Below are 17,332 nucleotides of genomic sequence, written 5' to 3'. Positions count from 1 at the left end.
AACCAGTGTCAGACAAATGCTCCCCAACAAACATCAAAAGAAAAAGTTAATAAAATTAACTTAGCTTGAAGGGATATATGTCTATGAAAGACATTTTTTTTTTTTACTTTTTGGCTGCATTGCATGGCTTTGGGATCTCGGTTCCCCAACCAGGGATGGAACCCACACTTCTTGCAGTGAAGTCTGGAGTCTTAACTGTTGGACAGCCAGGCAGGTCCCTATAAAGGACATTTTATTTATGGACAACAGATACGCTGCTGAATAGTTTAAACAGTACTTTAAAAAAAATCCCTGCAAGGACTTCCGTGGCAATCCAGTGGTTAAGACTACGTGTCCCCAGTGCAGGGGGCACAGGTTCGATCCCTGGTCGGGGAAGTGAGATTCCACATGCTGCATAAAGCGGCCTGGTTCTGCACATCAGGAACTCAGAGTTCATCATGCCAACCTGGCAAAGGAGAAACTACACAAGCTGAAAAATTATTAACTGTCCTTCAATCTGAAAAAGTGAGGTTACAAGGCAATCTACCACTCCCAAATTGGAGAAACAAGACAGGTTGGTACAGAAAACCACAGCGTCTGAGAACAGTCACCTGAGGAAACCAGTGCTACTGCAGGAAACTAACTGGTTAAACTGCTGGAGGCTAGTTATGGATAAGTCTGAGTTAAAACTCCAGGAGGATGTCCTTGGCAGGCCAGCGGCTGAGAATACGCCTGCTGACGCACGGTACACGGGTTCGATCCCTGGTCTGGGAAGATCCCATATGCCACGGAGCAACTAAGCCTGTGTGTCTGGGGCCCATGCTCAGCAACAAGAGGTGCCACCGCAGTGAGAAGCCCAGCACCACAACTGGGGAGCAGCCCCCTATCATGGAACCTGGAAAAGCCTGCAAGAAGCAGCAGAGACCCAGAGCGACCGTAAACAGACCAACGCCGGGAGAAGCCAGCAGGAAGGGAGGCACCACACTTCTGTGGGATTGACAACCAGGAACCAGATTAGGCTCTCACAGTAAATATCAGAGAGAAATGCTCTCCTGCTTCTGGCAAGGTGAGGGGAAAGGAACCATTCTGAAATAAACGAGATCATCATGTTCTTAACAAAGACAGTCCACATAAGAAACTAGCTGATCTGAGCATAACCTGTTGGGAGTATTATCAGACTCTTAACAGACCTGGAGAAGGAAATGGCAACCCACTGCAGTTCCTTGCCTGGAAAATACCATGGACGAATGAGCCTGGCAGGCTACAGTCCATGGGGTCGCAAAGAGTCGGACACAACTGAGCGACTTCACTTTAGCGGACCTGGAGAAAGAAATATCCAACTTAAACAAGTTCTATCCTTCCACGTGGGAGAAAGGAAATTTCCAATCCCAGCCCGTTCTAGCCATCCTGTCCTGTCTAAGGCAGGGGAGAAAAAAACACTGATGACCACTTGCCCAACAGCTCTACCACACTACTAAAAGCGTACTTAACAGCAGCTGCTTTTACTTACTGTTGTCATATCCAGACAGCAGGAAAAATTATAAGGCATACTAAAACGCAAAAAACAGTTCAAGAGACAGAAAAAGTATCAGAACCAGATCAGCAGCAACAATGTTGGAATTAAAAGACTGAGAACTGGAAACGACTAGGATTAATGAGCCAAGAACCCTAATGTAAAGACAGAATGCAAGAACAGATGGGCAATGTCAGCAGAGAGATGAAAATATTAAGAACCCCCAAAAGTGCCAAGATCAAAAATACTGTAACAGAAATAAAGAATGCCTCTGATGGACTTATTAGATGACTGGACACGGCTGAGCCAAGAACCTCAGACCTTGAGGTCTGTCAACAGAACCCTCCAAAGTTGAAATATAAAGAGAATCAAGACCAAAAAACATAGAACACAATATCCAAGAGTTTTGGGACAACTACAGAAGGTGTATTACAGCTCACAATGGGAATCACAAGAAGGAAGGACCAGAACATGTGAGGCAAGACAGAATCTCCCCCAAATAATGTGAAACACCAAGTTACATATACAGGGAGCTCAGAGAACACAGAGAAAGATGACTGCTGAGAACTTCATACTCAGACATATCACTTTCCAACGGCAGGACATCAAAGGTAATACGCAGGACAGGGCCCAGGCTACTTTGCAAAGGAGGCTTCTTCCCCCTTCTCTTTAGTGATATTCCTACTCCATTTGGTTGAAGAATCTAGCACTTCATAGTTCCCAGGCCTGAAAGAAATCTACCAGACTTTTAAAACATTACTGGCCTTGAAAGTGACCTTTAATGCTTAGCAATAATCCTATCTAAGTGAGTTTAAAATAAAAGTTCTAGTATCTGAGAATTTTGTAATAGAAGATTGGAAAAAGGCAAGCTAAAGAAAGCGAAAAGAGGCAGAGAAGACTAAACCCCAGAGTCAAAGTTCAGAAACCTATAGACCCAGATAAAACTATCTATGCTAAGCAAGGCCCAACCAAGTTGGGAATATCTATCTCCAAGGGAAGAAAAAAGTGATGAAATGATTAAAATTCCTTTGATACCATAATCATTAAATAAAATTACTTTCATTCAGTAACCACAACTAGAAATTGATCTTACAGAAATAAGTCCAGAGGGGAAAAATTTCCAAGAATATATTCAATATTAGATGATTACCCAAAACAGCAAACAAAAATGTAAACACTAAATGTCTAACAATAATGGTATGGTTAAACAATAGATCACCAGTTACTAAAATAAATATGAATTTAGAGATATAGAGTATTATCACTAATAAAGGGAACAGAGTACAATAGTATGATTACTACAAATAATCCTATATAGAAATACCATGAAGTTATAGTTTACAGAAAATGGAAACATAATGGACTCTAAAATATGAAAAGATGCTTGACCTCATCCCTATTATGAGAAAAATGTACACTAAAAAATGTAGAGATCAATGTATGTAAGAAAGGCAAAGATCTACAAGTATGACACTATCTTGAGTTAGTAAAATAGGGTAACAGGCATTCTGTGCATTGCTGGGGAGGGCAGTGGGGAAAAATGTATCAGAATTACAAAAGTATATAACTTTTGACACAGCAATCAACGTCAAGAAATTTGTTACAAAAATACTTGGAATACATAAGAAATGACTACGATGTTATTCACTGCAGCAGTGTTAATACTCCAAAGTATAAAACTACTGTGCAAATCTGAAACTAGAATTGATAAAAAATATTGACAGGATCCATTCAATGGAATGTTGATATAGCCAAGAAAAATGAGGACACTCTTCATAAAATGATACAAAAAAATCAGTGTATTTTCCAAGATGGCCACAATATTTCACACATATTCTTGTTAAAACATGACACTGGCTTTCTTTCCTCAAATCTGTACAAGCCTGTGATTTGAGCATCACTGATGCTATCTCTGAACTCCTGGGGGTAGGTCATAAAAAGCCACCCAGCCTCTGCCTGGTATCTTGGGGACTTTCATGCTTGAACGCAGCGCCATGCTGTGAGGAACCCAGACCAGGAGGCAGGCCACATGCAGGTATTCTGGCCAACAGCCCCAGTTGAGCGCCCAGACATGCTGAGGTGACACAAGCCCCAGGACTGACCAACCCCCTGCCCTGACATCAGAAAATCACCCAAGCCCACTCAACCCCCAGAACCAAGAGACAATAATTGTTTTAGATGACTGAGCTTTGCAGTCATTTGTTTCTGCACAATAGATAACTGGGACAGTAATAAAGAGAAAAATAAAAGTATGTTACAGAGAGTCTGATACGTTTTAGATTGCATAAAATGGAGAAAACACATAGATATGAATATAACAGTAACTTTCCAAGGAAAAGGAACATGAGGGCCGCCCCGTGTGTGGTCGCTCAGGCCGTCTGACTCTCTGGCCCTCTGGGCTGCGGCCTACCAGGCTACCGTATCCCTGAGATGCTCCAGGCAAGGATGCTGGAGCAGTCTGCCGTTTCACTCCTCAAGGGGGTCTTCCCAAACCAGGGATCGAACCCACTTCTGTACCTCCTGCACTGCAGGTGGGTTCTTCACCCGCTGAGCAAACAGGGAATCTCTGGAAAAAAAGAACTAAGTAGGCAGAAGATAGGAAGGAAACTTTTCAACAGAAACCATTTGAATTTTGACTCACAAGAACAAATTAATGAAATAAAAATGTGACACATGTGGATGACAAAGATGAACACCGGGGCACGAACTATGGAACATGAGTGATCTAAATTTTTATTTAAAATACTTTCACATTATTTTCCTTGTAAATCGATACATATGGGGGGGGGGGGGTCCTGCATCTGTCAAGTAGGCACACATTTAATTGTAACAGAATGCTTACATCTTGCATATCCTGACCCTAGATGCCATGAATCCCAGAATACAGACGCACTGAAGAAGACCTCTCTTTAATCCCAACTGTCACTCAGTTGCAAAACCTCAGCCACATCGCTTTTGTTGCCTTAGTTTCCTCATCTATAAAATTAGTATCTCCTCACAAAGCCACAGTAAGGTCTAGATGATGCTATGGGAATGCCAATTCTATGAGTGCATCATATAACATGTAACCAACTTTAAAATTACCTTACAAGCGATCCTAAAAATCACCCTGTATTTCACAGAAGTCACATTTTTCTAAAATTTACAAATTATTTATGAATACAATAGGTAAAAAATAGATAAAAATAAAAATAGATAAAAAAGTTAGGATTCTCTAGGTTCTAATATACAAGAATAAATAAGTTAAAAATATTTTTAAAAATTTCTTGGTCGCACCACATGGGATACGGGATCTTAGTTCCTTAACCAGGGACTGAACCTGTGCCCCGGCAGTGGAGGCAGGAAATCTTAAGCACTGAACCACCAGGAAGTCCCCGAATAACTATTTTATTTGACTGAGAAATGCTGACCATGTCTGATCACTACAGAGTGACTGAAGTCCCCTATCATCACATAACTCTCTTCTTTGTGAATCCAAAGAGTGCCTGCTAGTAATACCTTCAACTTCGCAAACAGGATAAAGAACCACGAATGACTGGTTCCTCATTCTGTTGTTACCCTTCCTCATCTATATTACCAAAAAAAAGAAAAGGGTGAATGCTGTTTACCAACACTTACCTCAAATATTGTTTTGCAACACTTGTAAAACATTAAGGATTATTTCTTACTTTCAAAATCCAGGATGTGAATTCATTCTCATCCTGCGAGATTTAGTAATTTGGTAGCCAGAGTTCATGTTTAAATCAAAACAGCCAATGATCAAATTCCAAAAGTCCCTGGACTAACTCCTGTTCTTATTGGCTCCTAATGCAATGTTTAAGTAGCCACATATGATAACATCCAAAACCAGGGCACTGGAGAATAACTGAAGTTAAGACTATTAAAATATTTTTGGTCAGAACTGGTACAAACATATAAAAAATATCACGTTTACTAACTTCTTCAAGTAATACAACCTATCTCAAATGCTGAACATGTACTTTTTATAAGGAAACATTATTACACATAAAGACAATATTCTTTCACTTGAAGCCAAAAGATTTTCAAAAAATTTCAACTCTCACTGTAACAGAAAGAATAATGTATATTTCAAAAATCATTTTCTCATGAATTGAAAATGATACACTGGTGGTTTGTCCCCAGGTCTTCTATCCTTTCTCAAAAGTATTGTTTAATTGAAAACAATATGCAGATGCCTTTGCGTGGATAACCATGATGATGTGGTCACTCACCAAGAGCCACATCCTGACGTGGGAAGTCAGGTGGGCCTTAGGAAGCTTTACTATGAACAAAGCTAGTGAAGCTGACAGAATTTTAGTCAAGCAATTTTAAATCCTAAAAGATGATGCTGGTAAAGTGCTGCACTCAATATCAGCAAATTTGGAAAACTCAGCAGTGGCCACAGGACTGGAAAAGTTCAGTTTTCATTCCAATCCGAAAGAAAGGCAATGCAAAGAATGTTCGAACTACTGCACAATTGCACTCATCTCACACACTAGCAAAGTAATGCTCAAAATTCTCCAAGCTAGGCTTCAACAGTACATGAATTGAGAACTTCCCAGTGTGCAAGCTGGATTTAGAAAAGGCAGAGGAATCAGAGATCATATTGCCAACATCTACTGGATCACAGAAAAAGCAAGAGAATTCCAGAAAAACATCTACTTTTGCTTCAGTGACTACGCTAAATTTAGCCTCTGAATGTGTGGGTCACAACAAACTGTGGAACATTCTTAAAGAGTTGGGAATACCAGACCACCTTACCTGCCTCCTGAGAAACCTGTATGCAGGTCAAGAAGCAACGGTCAGAAGTGGACATAGAACAACAGACTGGTTCCAAACAGGAAAAGGAGTATGTCAAGGCTGTATATTGTCACCCTGCTTATTTCACTTATATGCAGAGTACATCAAGAGAAACCCTGGGCTGGACGAAGCACAAGCTGGAATCAAGATTGCTGGGAGAAATATCAATAACCTCAGATATGCAGATGACACCACCCTTATGGCAGAAAATGAAGAGGAACTAAAGAGCCTCTTGATGAGGGTGAAAGAGGAGAGTGAAAGGGCTGGCTAAAAACTCAACATTAAAAAAACTAAGATCATGGCATCTTGTCTTATCACTTCATGGCAAATAGGTAAAAAGTAGAAACTGTGACATATTTTTTTTCCTGTGGAAAAATCACTGTGGACAGTGATTGCAGCCACAAAATTAAAAGATACTTGCTCCTTGGAAGAAAAGTTATGACAAACCTAGACAGCGTACTAAAAAGCAGACATCACCTTGCCGACAAAGGTCCATCTAGTCAAGGCTATGGTTTTTCTAGTCGTCAGGTATGGATGTGAGAGTTGGACTATAAAGAAAGTTGAGCGCCGAAGAATTGATGTTTTTCAACTGTAGTGTTGGAAAAGATTCTTAAGAGTCCCTTGGATTGCAAGGGGATCCAACCAGTCCATCTTAGAGGAAATCAGTCCTGGGTGTTCATTGGAAGGACTGAGGTTGAAGCTGAAACTCCAATACTTTGGCCACCTGATGTGAAGAGCCGACTCACTGGAAAAGTCTGATGTTGGGAAAGATTGAGGGCAGGAGGAGAAGGGGACGACAGAGGATGAGATGGTTGGATGGCATCACCGACTCAATGACATTAGTTTAAGCAAACTCTAGGAGACCGTAAAGAACAGGGAAGCCTGGCGTGCTACAGTCCATGGAGTCAGACACGATTTGGCAACTTAATATAATGCAGATGCAAAAAGATAAAGGAAGTAAACAAATATACAGATTACAATTACACAAACAAGTCTTTCTTAAGGCTCATAAGGGTAGGGCAATAGTAGAAAGCTTACTACAGGAAAAACATGAGTTATTTCGATTCACATTGTCTAGCTGCCTTTTATTTCTCAGTTTAGCAAGCAAGTTTAGTTAATCTACATACATGTAGTACTCTATTTAACTGTGTAATTTCTCTCACTGAGAAAATGTCCATAAATAACTTAGTTGACATGGAGAGCAGGCATTTAACCTAATGTACATGACTAACCACTTGTATGAAAACCAGCAAATGCTGGGGTAGTTAAGCAAGAATTTACCATATAGAATTTAAAGAAATGTAACTGTATTAATAAATGCTATCTACTTGAAGTCCATTTTTAGGAAGGCTCAAATTTAGGAAGCAGTTACTCATAACGGTTTTTTACATCTTATTTGCTCTTAAAATCTTTAATAAGACATTTCCAAGAGAAGACAATCTGGACATAAAATTTGTTAACATTGTCAAATCCTAAAATGCTATGCACTTGGTAGAACAGTCACAATTCTAAAATAATGCCATGTCATGACAATACCAGAAAAATAACAGTAATAAAAATGACTCAGCAAAAAGTAATGGTAGTGACAATAAAGGTAATAGCTAACATTTAATAAGCATTTTACTCTGTGCTAGGCATTGTGCCAAAAAATGTATATGTACTTTCATTTAATAATAATAAAAAAAACCTGTCAAATTTAGGTACTATTATTTTCATTCCATATTAAGAGTAAATAAAGCTGTGTATGACTTGTGTAAGATGATGTAGCTGGTACGTGCTGGAGCTAGAATTTTAAATCAAACAATGTGGACATGGAGTCTGTCCCCAGGCCACACCCCTTTCTTAACCACAATGCTTGACTCTTAAGAAAGTCCTGGCCATAAACTGGTAAGGTAAGGTAAAACCAATAACAGTATCTTTGAAACTAACTTTGTGTTTCTTAATTTTTAATAATAACTTTTGCCCCACTAGATGTTTTGAATCTGAAAAGAAAAACAAGTCCTGGTAGCCCAGTAGAGGAAATTGGACAGATGTTAAATAAAGTATAAACTTTGTCCTTCTAGTAAAAAAAAGTCCTGAAATAAATATGTAAACATTCTTCTTAGGGTTAATAACTGCTTCAAATAGCTTTAAAAAGAGGGCACTTATTTCGTCCATTTCGTGAATAACCAGTCCTTGACTGCCAATGGCAACAAAGGGGAGCAGCCTCAGCACAGACGACTGAAGATGCGAGTTATTTAACTCCTCTGAGTAAAGACAAGGCAGGGTACCCTTGATGGAACAGAGAAAGACTATGGGTTTTGAAAGAGGCCTTGGTAGATTAATGTAACCAGCATACAACACTTGTAATTCTCAAACTGGAGTAGCTGACGAACAGCATGTTTTTAAATCCTACAAAAATCAGTTAAAAAAAAAGGAATTTTTCCATTTACTGACCGTGACATCAAACATTTCTCTCTCAGAGAGAAGCGTCGAGAGACCATGCTCTTTCATTGTACATTATAAACTTGCTCCAATCTACTCTGAGGATCCACTTGCTTATAAATATCATATAAAAGTCTTTTTAAAAACAAGTATTTTTTTGATACAAGGAATTCCCCAGAAATCTTTGAAGTCTTTAGGTGTTCAAATTGTTAAACGGAAGATGGCCAGCCCTATCGCCCAACGAGTATTGACTGAAGAACCTCTGAGCCTCCAGATGAGATAACAAGAAGGGAGGCAACCACCTGAGCCTAAAGCTCCCCGCGAACCGCATGGGCTAGTCTTAGACAAACAGCAGGAACACAACTGTCATGCAGTCTTTAACTCCTACCATAAGCTAGACCTCCCCAAAGCACTAAACCCAGCACCTAACTACCCATCTCACTATGAGAGCTATAAAATCAAGGGGCAGGGGCTGGGGATATAGGGAGATAATATGGATTCTTGTTTTCTTAAATCAAGCCATCATGTTTAAGAAGAACCACAAAAACTGAAGACATTTTGATGTTCTCGATCACTATAAGGTTCTAGAATACACAAATTCAAGAGTACAGTATATGATTTCCACCTTACAATGCAATCACAGATGGAAATTTTAAGTGAGCTCTTCAGACCATAACTAATGTTACTAAACATAAATAATTAAGTCTAAAATAAACAAAGAAGAAACATAAAACATCTGGTCAGGTTCATTTTTAGATAACTCTTCCCACACATCAGCCAAACAAAAATACATACTACCTACAAGTTATAGATCTTAAACGACTCAAACCTTGAAATCCTGAAATGCTCACCATCTATTCTAGTCCTTAACAGTGAAGAGCTGTTTAGCAAAGAGCATAAAAGAACAGTGCTCACTCTGTAAACAAGTTAATACATCTTATGCCTTAAACACATATGTTAATTATCTTTCAAAAACAAACAAAAAACCAGGACTAATATATGGTCAACATACTGAAAAAGGTATTCAATAATCATTAAGACAGAAACTTGGATGTAAATTCCTTCTAAAGGTGGTTAAAAAAGCCAGACTCAATTTGTACAAGCGCAAAGTATTAGAAGTTTTACGTGTTAGAATGAAAACCTTTTGACAGCTTCAATAATGAAATGTAAACAATCTAATTGGTATTAAATGGAAATGGAGATTATATACACACACTCACACACACATATCAGAGGATATGTCTATTTACGATGCATTGACGTGCGGTTAAACTTTTCTTTTGAATGCCCTTCTTGAGAGGTCATGAGGAAAAACTACTCTTAGAAGGTAATTGGGAGCATCCATAACAAAAACAACAATTCTACTCTTGGGTTACAGTTCCTGGGAATTAAGTTCTTTACTATAGTACTTCACTGCTTTTGTTATTTTAATATGTACTGTGAAGGCAGGGAGGGTAAGAATATAGCAAGTCCCAAACGTATTTTGGCCCAGGTGTTTAGCCTACAATGCACCTGTATTGTGGCAAACGCTGCAAGCAACAGTCACTTGCCAAAAGTAGTTATAATAATTAACCTTTTGCATCAGGTTAAGTTGGGTGGCCACAATCTCGAAAGTCTTTAAAATTTTTCCTACCATATGGGCTGGGCATCCCTGGTGGCTCAGTTGGTAAAGAATCTGCCTGCAATTCAGGAGACCTGGGTTCAATGCCTGGGTCGGGAAGACCTCCTGAAGGAAGAAATGGCTACCCACTCTTGATTCTTGCCTGGAGAATTCCACTGATAGAGAAGCCTGGTGGGGTACAGCCCATGGGAACACAAAGAGCCGGACACAGCTGAGTGACTAATATACTATGTGGACTTACCTTTGGTCCAATTTGTTTTCTGAAGGAGGCTAAAGCTTGAGAGATAATATTTCACTACTAAACCACATATACACAGATATATTAACAAGGCAACAACAAACAATGAGATACACTGTTCATCACAATTTTTAAAGATATGAAGATTTCTGAATCAAAATAAAAAACTCATGTAAAGGGCTGTATTTCTGATGCTCATTCATTATAAAAAACATAAAGTGTTAACACTAAAATGGGATCACACTGTAACATGATATACAAACACTGGGGGTTGGCTGTCACTTGTTATATTGCTAGTCTATTAAATAGGAAATATCACTTATCTACTATATTTCCTATAGAAAAGTCAGGAGATAGCAGAGTTCTGTAATTTATGTTAAAGGGATAATCTGAAATCATAAATATAATTCTCAGTGTATTTATTTGACATCATATACTCAATGCACAGCATAAGTTGTGCTTCTGAAAGCTGGACTCCCAAGAAGTTGCTACATGCCAAAGAGTATCTGCCTTATGTATTTCAAAAGTAAAAAAAAAAGTATTTGACTTTTTAAAACATGAGGTTAAAAATATATTCGTGAACACCTGAAAAAATATGGTCCTGCTTATAACACACCTCTTGCAAAGCAGTGTGTTAAATCTTAAAGTGTGTGAATCTTAAAACTGTGTGATTCCTCTGACATTACCTAACTCAAAAGCTTCATTTGACACATTAAGCAGAACCAAAAGGGCTTTGCCCCACTGCTACACCCAGCTACAGATCTAAGTTCAGGGATCTCACTTATCTTCTTTTCGCAGCATGGCACTGCTGGCTGTCTCCTCTTGGCCCCGCCCCTTCCTTCCCCTCTGTCTGAACACCGTCCCAGTAAGCAGTCTTGGTGCCACCTCTTCCCCTTTCCTTTCGCTTTCTCTCCAGGTCCCATTTCCCTTTCATGTCCCTCTTCATTAATCACTCACTTCTTCTCTTCCTTCACGCTAGCAACATTCTTAAACATGTTTAATAAAATGTAACTAACTTTGCAAATCAGTGTAATTTGTAAATAGTCCAGTTATTTAGAATTTTAATGGTAACTCTTTTACTCTTTACTTTTACTATTTTCACCATTCATTCTAAAGCCAACACAATCCAGCAGACGTGATAATTTGAAAATGGTTTTAAACATTATCAAGAAAGATACCAATCAAATCTGAGACTTGGGACACTGATTCTACTTATATTTGCATCTGTATTTTATCATCTTGGAGATAACCAGGGAGTCAAAATATTAAAACACATTATCTTATCAAAAATTAAGCTATAAAGCTCGAGTCTGCAGCTCAGCTCTTTTATTCACTCTATGACCTATTTAGGTACCCATCATCATACAATCAGAACTGCAAAACCTTATTTGTCAATGTATGAGTCAATTAAATGAAGAAAGGGTAAAAGAAAATCTCACCCCCGATGGTACTCTCTTGAAATTCATGAAACTGGCCCTTCACAAAACGAAGCACAAGGCTCGATTTGCCAACAGCAGACTCTCCCAGAAGTACTAGTTTGAACTGGCATATTTTATTTCCAGTATTTGGCCCGTTGGGTCTTGTTGCTCCTCGATTAGCCATGTCCAAATTTGAAAGAAGTCCCTAATTTCAGTTTCTTAAATGAACTTCCAGGATGTAAGGTGTCAATTCTTTTCTTTCTGGAGGTAAAGAAACCTATTAAAAAAAAACCAATATGAAGTAATTAAGGATACAAATCAGCAAAACAAAGCAAACTTCATATTATCACTTTAAAATTTTGCCTGCAACACATTAATACATGACAATTATAACCTCTATTGGACACTGACTGTCATTTAATTCACTGCCTTGATTAATAAGTAAAGACACGAGCTCTGAGCCTAAAATCATGCTGTAATTTTTAAGGCTCTGTAAACATTTTAAACCTAACCTTTATTAAAGACTCAATTTTGTGCCAGATGGTTTTAATTATTTAACATAGCCACTCAACAATCTTATAAAGTTGCCTATTCCAATCCTTAAAAAATAAGGAAACAGGCACAGAAAGGTTAGGTAACTTGACTGAGGTCACTCAGTTACTGTGACAGAGCTTCAACAGAGCTGAGTTTCAACCCATGCAACCTGAAAGGTGACTAGTTCTGGTTCTGGAACTCAATTACTTAGGTTAAAACGGTTTTGAGTAAAATTAAGTCAATTAAGGGAAAAATCTTAGAACAGAGCTTAAAACAGCAAGTTCAATAAAAGTCAGCCATTATTATTTGAAGGCTCCTTTTAAATGGCACATGCTTTTTATTGAATGGTTATCTTTGGAGCAACAAATATTTTAAGTAGATCTATTTCTGGTGGCTAAAGGATTTAATACTGTATTCTCATGTTCTAAAATACATCATTCACAGAAGTGTCAACAGCGGTTCTCCGGATGGTGAGTGAATTAGTGTCTTATTTACTTATACTCTTCTGTAATCTTGGGGCTAACAATTAAATGTGTCATTATTTTCTATTTAACACACTTACAAAAAACTAGCCTAAAGCGAAACTTCTAAGTCTTCTTTTATCATTTAATAATGATAATTCTCAAAGTAATCAGCAAACTTTTAAAAAATTATTTTCCAAGCTACTCACAAATCAATTATAATAGCTTTCTTCTACTTTTAATCAAAATCTGACCACGTGCTAGTAACATTAAATATGATGATTCTCCTTCTCAAGTCACTGTTGGATTTCATTTAGGTACCTCATAAGAAATTTGTCTTGCCCATGAAATGAGTTTATACAAGAATCTCTCTTAACAGTGAACTCATTAATAAACGTATCCATGAGACCATACATCCAAGACAATAAAATCACCTCTACTTTATCTAAACGGCAGTGTTGAAGACCTCTTATCTTTCAGCAATACATACTGTACCTAAAATATTTACAAATGAAATAATAGATCTGAGTTGCTCCCAAAGAATGGGGGTATAAATAAAACAAGATAACTGAAGCTAGTTGATGGGTTCATTATTCTTCCTACTTCTGCATAAAGAATTTTCTGTGATTAAAAAAATGCTCCAATCTCACATCTATCCTCCCACCACTTCCAAACATACTACATTTGGGGATCTAACTCGATATAGCTATACTAATTTCTGTTGGAACAAGTGCTTTCATTTCAAGCTCTCTACTCCAGAATATCCAATTTTCATAACGGCTGTGAGAATTAAGAGAATATATACGTAAAGTATTTCTGATACAGTGGTCAACATAGCAGTGATTGAAAATAGGCAATTAAAGCGCCCCTTTGATGAAATAATGACCAAATATCAACAAAATGTCATGTAAACTGAAAATGTACCAACAAACCTTCACACATTACACACAACAGCAACTGATACACTTCCCAACTATTACCTACAAAACAGCAAACAGAGTTACTCATCAAGGACAACATCCTCTGAATTCCTATAGCGCTCCCGAAAGTTCAGGGAAAACATCAGATGCTCATTAAAGGGAAAAAGAAAATTTAGCTTTGGTTATAGTTCCCTCCAAAGGCCTCAAACAAAAATATTAACTAAATCTAATTATGAATATAGTTAGCATTACATTGAAGTTAAAGGTCATATTCTATAATATTCATTTGTATTCATTACAAACTTTTGTTTTCCAAAACCAAAGATTTTGCAGAAAATGCATTTTAAATCTTTTGAAAATAACTGCTATTCTGTAGTTAAAAGTCCTTCTGGGTGCTCTTTGATTAAAATTGAATTCATAACAGAAGCTAACATTTATTAGGCATTTATTTTATGCCAATCACCATTCCACGAATTAGGCTTACAGCAACCTTAAGAAGCTCTTATGATCCCCATTTTATATTAAGAATTAAGTTTCTGAACTGCCAAGAATTATCGCAGTGGTGTCCATGTGGTTGTTTTCCCCCACTAGTTATATGAAAGGCAACTGATTGGACACTTAGGCTCCACTTCAGCGAAAGACAAAAACCAATGTGAATTATGACGTTCAGAGCTTAACAAGTCTGCAAGTCTTCAGAGAGCAGCCAGTCTGCAGGAGGCGAACAGCAGAGCACGCTCGAAGGGCTCTACCGTCTGAGGGCTTCGGCGGCCTAGCTGTGTCGGGTTGTTTTCAGGCCGCGGTTCACCACCTTCCAGAGCGGAGACAAGAGTCCCTAGACAGCCGGGCTCCCCGGGCCGCCGCCTCCCTCCATTACCCGGCTTGGGGAGCCGGGGTGGGCGGAGCTCCCCGAATTCACACCTGCCAGAGGCCCAGGTCCCTCCTCGGGGAACACATGAGCCACAGGCAGCAGCTCCGATCGGCCAGCAGGCAGGCCCGCCGGCCCGCGCGCATCCCTCCTGCCTCTTCCCCGAACCCGGCCCGACTCCGGCTGCTGACCCCCCAACCAGCTGCCGGGACAGGGCAGCGGCGCCGCGGCCTCCGGGCCGCTCTCGCGGCGCCATCTTGAGAAGGGAACGGGGTGACACCCGCCGTTCCCTCGGCCGGTCCTCAAACCCTGGCCTCCGGGGCCCCTTCAGAGGGCCACCGGAGCCGCCGGGCCGAGATACCACGTCCGGCGGCTCTCCGGTTCGGGGCCCCGGCGCGAGCAGGAAGGCTGGGGGCCCCTGTGACGGCGGGGCCCGCGGACCACCGGGGCTCTGACCCGCTTCGCGGGCGGAAGGCCGGCGAGGCTACCTGGGCTCGCAGCGCGCGGAGCGGCGGCGCCGAAGTTCCTGCTGCAGGTTCCAGGCGTAGCCCAAGCGGGGCCTGAAGCGGCGGCGGCGCGTCCTCCAGTCGCCCCGCTCCCCTCAGGCTGGACGGTGCGGGGATCGCGCCGCGGTGCCGCCCCCGTCGGGCTCCGTCCCCGCCTCTCTCCGCTCCGCCTTCCTCTTTGCTTTCTCCTCCTCCTCCTCCTCCGCAGCCGCCGCCCGGCGCTCGAGCTCCCACTGATTCTTCCTCCTCCTCCCTCCTCCCCTCAGGCCCGCCGCCGGCTCCTCCGCAAACCAAAACACAAACACTCCAGTCCCAGCGCGAGAGCCACTTCCGCCGCCGGGCGCCGGCCTCGCCGCCACGTCGCCGCACGTAGCGAGGCGCGCCCCTCCGTCACTTCCGCCGTCGCCCGCCCGCCCGCTCCGTCCGCGCCCCCGCCGGCTCCCAGAGCCCTTCCTGGCGGGGCGGGGCCGCTGGGGGTCACGTGACCCCGCCACCGCGGGGCGGGTCCAGCCGCAGGCCGCCTCCTACCCCCGGCGGCCCCTGCGCGCGCAGCCCCCCCCGCGCCTGCGCCATTGTTGTCCGTCTGGCGGTTAGGGGCGCCTTCACGCTGAGGGCTGGGAACGGCAGCGAGGGGTTCTTTAGCTGCTCTGCTCTCGGGGGCACCCGGGAGAGCTCGGGCAGACGTAGGGCTGTCACTGTTGGCGCGGTGTCCCCCGTCCCTTACCCTGCACCACCGACTCTGCTAGCTCGGCAGACTTTTCTGGCAGAGAGAGGCTCCTGACGCGCGACCTTGGGGGTGGATGGGTGGGTGAAGCTGGTGAGGGGCGTTTACTCCGGGGAGGAGGGTGTGACCCAGAGGTGTCTTTAGGCGGGGAGGTCTTCTATAATAACCTGCTTCTCCCGAGAGTTTTACCAGTTTGGGGTGGAAAGGGCACGTTATGAAATAAAAGGTAGCTTTACAAAGAATTTCCTGTCATGGGTTACTGTTTGTACTAAATTCTTCACAGGAATCAATCCATTTTTCTTCCTACGCTAGGAGGCTTTCACTCTGAGACTATTCCGACTTCCTCCGTTGGAATATGACCGCCACAGAGTGGTCTTGCTGTCTAGCGCAGTGACTGACAGCCTGGAAGTCTTAAGTCATGTGTGGAATTCGTGAATGTGCCCTGCCTGTTTAACTGGTAAAGAATTCGAGGCACGGAGATTGTGTAACTCGTCCAGAATCGCGGCGGAGTAGGTGCTGAAATCGTCTTTAAATTGCAGACTGGCTCGGAACCTGAGTTCTTAAGCACAGTTCGGTTAAAGAACCCAAGACATTCATTAGCTTCCTTTGCAGGAAGTTAGTTAGAGAACTAACATGTTTGCCAGGAGGGAAGGTTGGAGGGAGGGGATAGGGAGTTTGGAATGGACATGTACACACTGCTGTCTTTTAAACGCGTAACCAACAAGCACCTGCTGTGTAGTCCAGGGAGCTCTGCTCAATGTAAAATGCAGCCCCGCTGGGAGGGCAGTTTGGAGGAGAATGCGTGTTCGCCATTGAGTCCTGTCAGGCTTTTTGAAACTCCAGGGGCTGTAACCTGCCAGGCTTCTCTCTCCATGGAATGTTCCAGGCAAGGATACTGGAGTAGGTTGCCATTTCCTACTCCAGGGCCTCTTCTGGACCCGGGGATCAAATACGAGTTTCTTGCGTCTCCTGCATTGGCAGGTGGATTCTTCCCCACTGTGACGCCTGAGGAGCCCCTCTGGGGAGAATGGATACACATATATGTATGGCTGAGTCCCACTTGAAACTGTCACAAACAATGTTAATTGGCTGTACTCCAATATAAAATAAAAAGTTAAAAACTGTTTCACTACAATCTCAGACACCAGGCAGTCTGGGCATCTGAAACCAAACAAAAATCCTTTTGGAATTTGGTAGAGTGTTAAATCGATTTTTCCACAGGCTGAGGGATGTGTTTTTCAGTTTGCTGTTTATTATTTATAGCCCTGTTGTGAGGTCATCACTATTGATTGCCTGACAGCTGGGATTAAGGACAAATCTTGCTTCAGT

General features: G+C 41.6%; 1 protein-coding gene across 1 annotated transcript in view; it reads right to left on the bottom strand.

The window, feature by feature from the left end:
- RAB5A (RAB5A, member RAS oncogene family) overlaps positions 1-15,609 on the bottom strand; it is a 31,280-nt gene extending 15,671 nt beyond the window's left edge. Inside the window, exons 1-2 of the mRNA XM_070467064.1 lie at positions 15,262-15,609; positions 12,015-12,270 (exon numbers count right to left, since the gene is read on the bottom strand). Of these exons, the coding sequence (XP_070323165.1) occupies positions 12,015-12,177 (163 nt within the window). The 5' untranslated portion in view covers positions 12,178-12,270; positions 15,262-15,609. The remainder of the gene's footprint in view (positions 1-12,014; positions 12,271-15,261) is intronic.
- Positions 15,610-17,332: the final 1,723 nt, after the last annotated feature.

The sequence above is a fragment of the Odocoileus virginianus genome, chromosome 4 (assembly GCF_023699985.2).
Source record: "Odocoileus virginianus isolate 20LAN1187 ecotype Illinois chromosome 4, Ovbor_1.2, whole genome shotgun sequence".
NCBI classification, from domain to species: Eukaryota; Metazoa; Chordata; class Mammalia; order Artiodactyla; family Cervidae; genus Odocoileus; species Odocoileus virginianus.
This window is presented reverse-complemented; position numbering and strand designations above follow the sequence as displayed.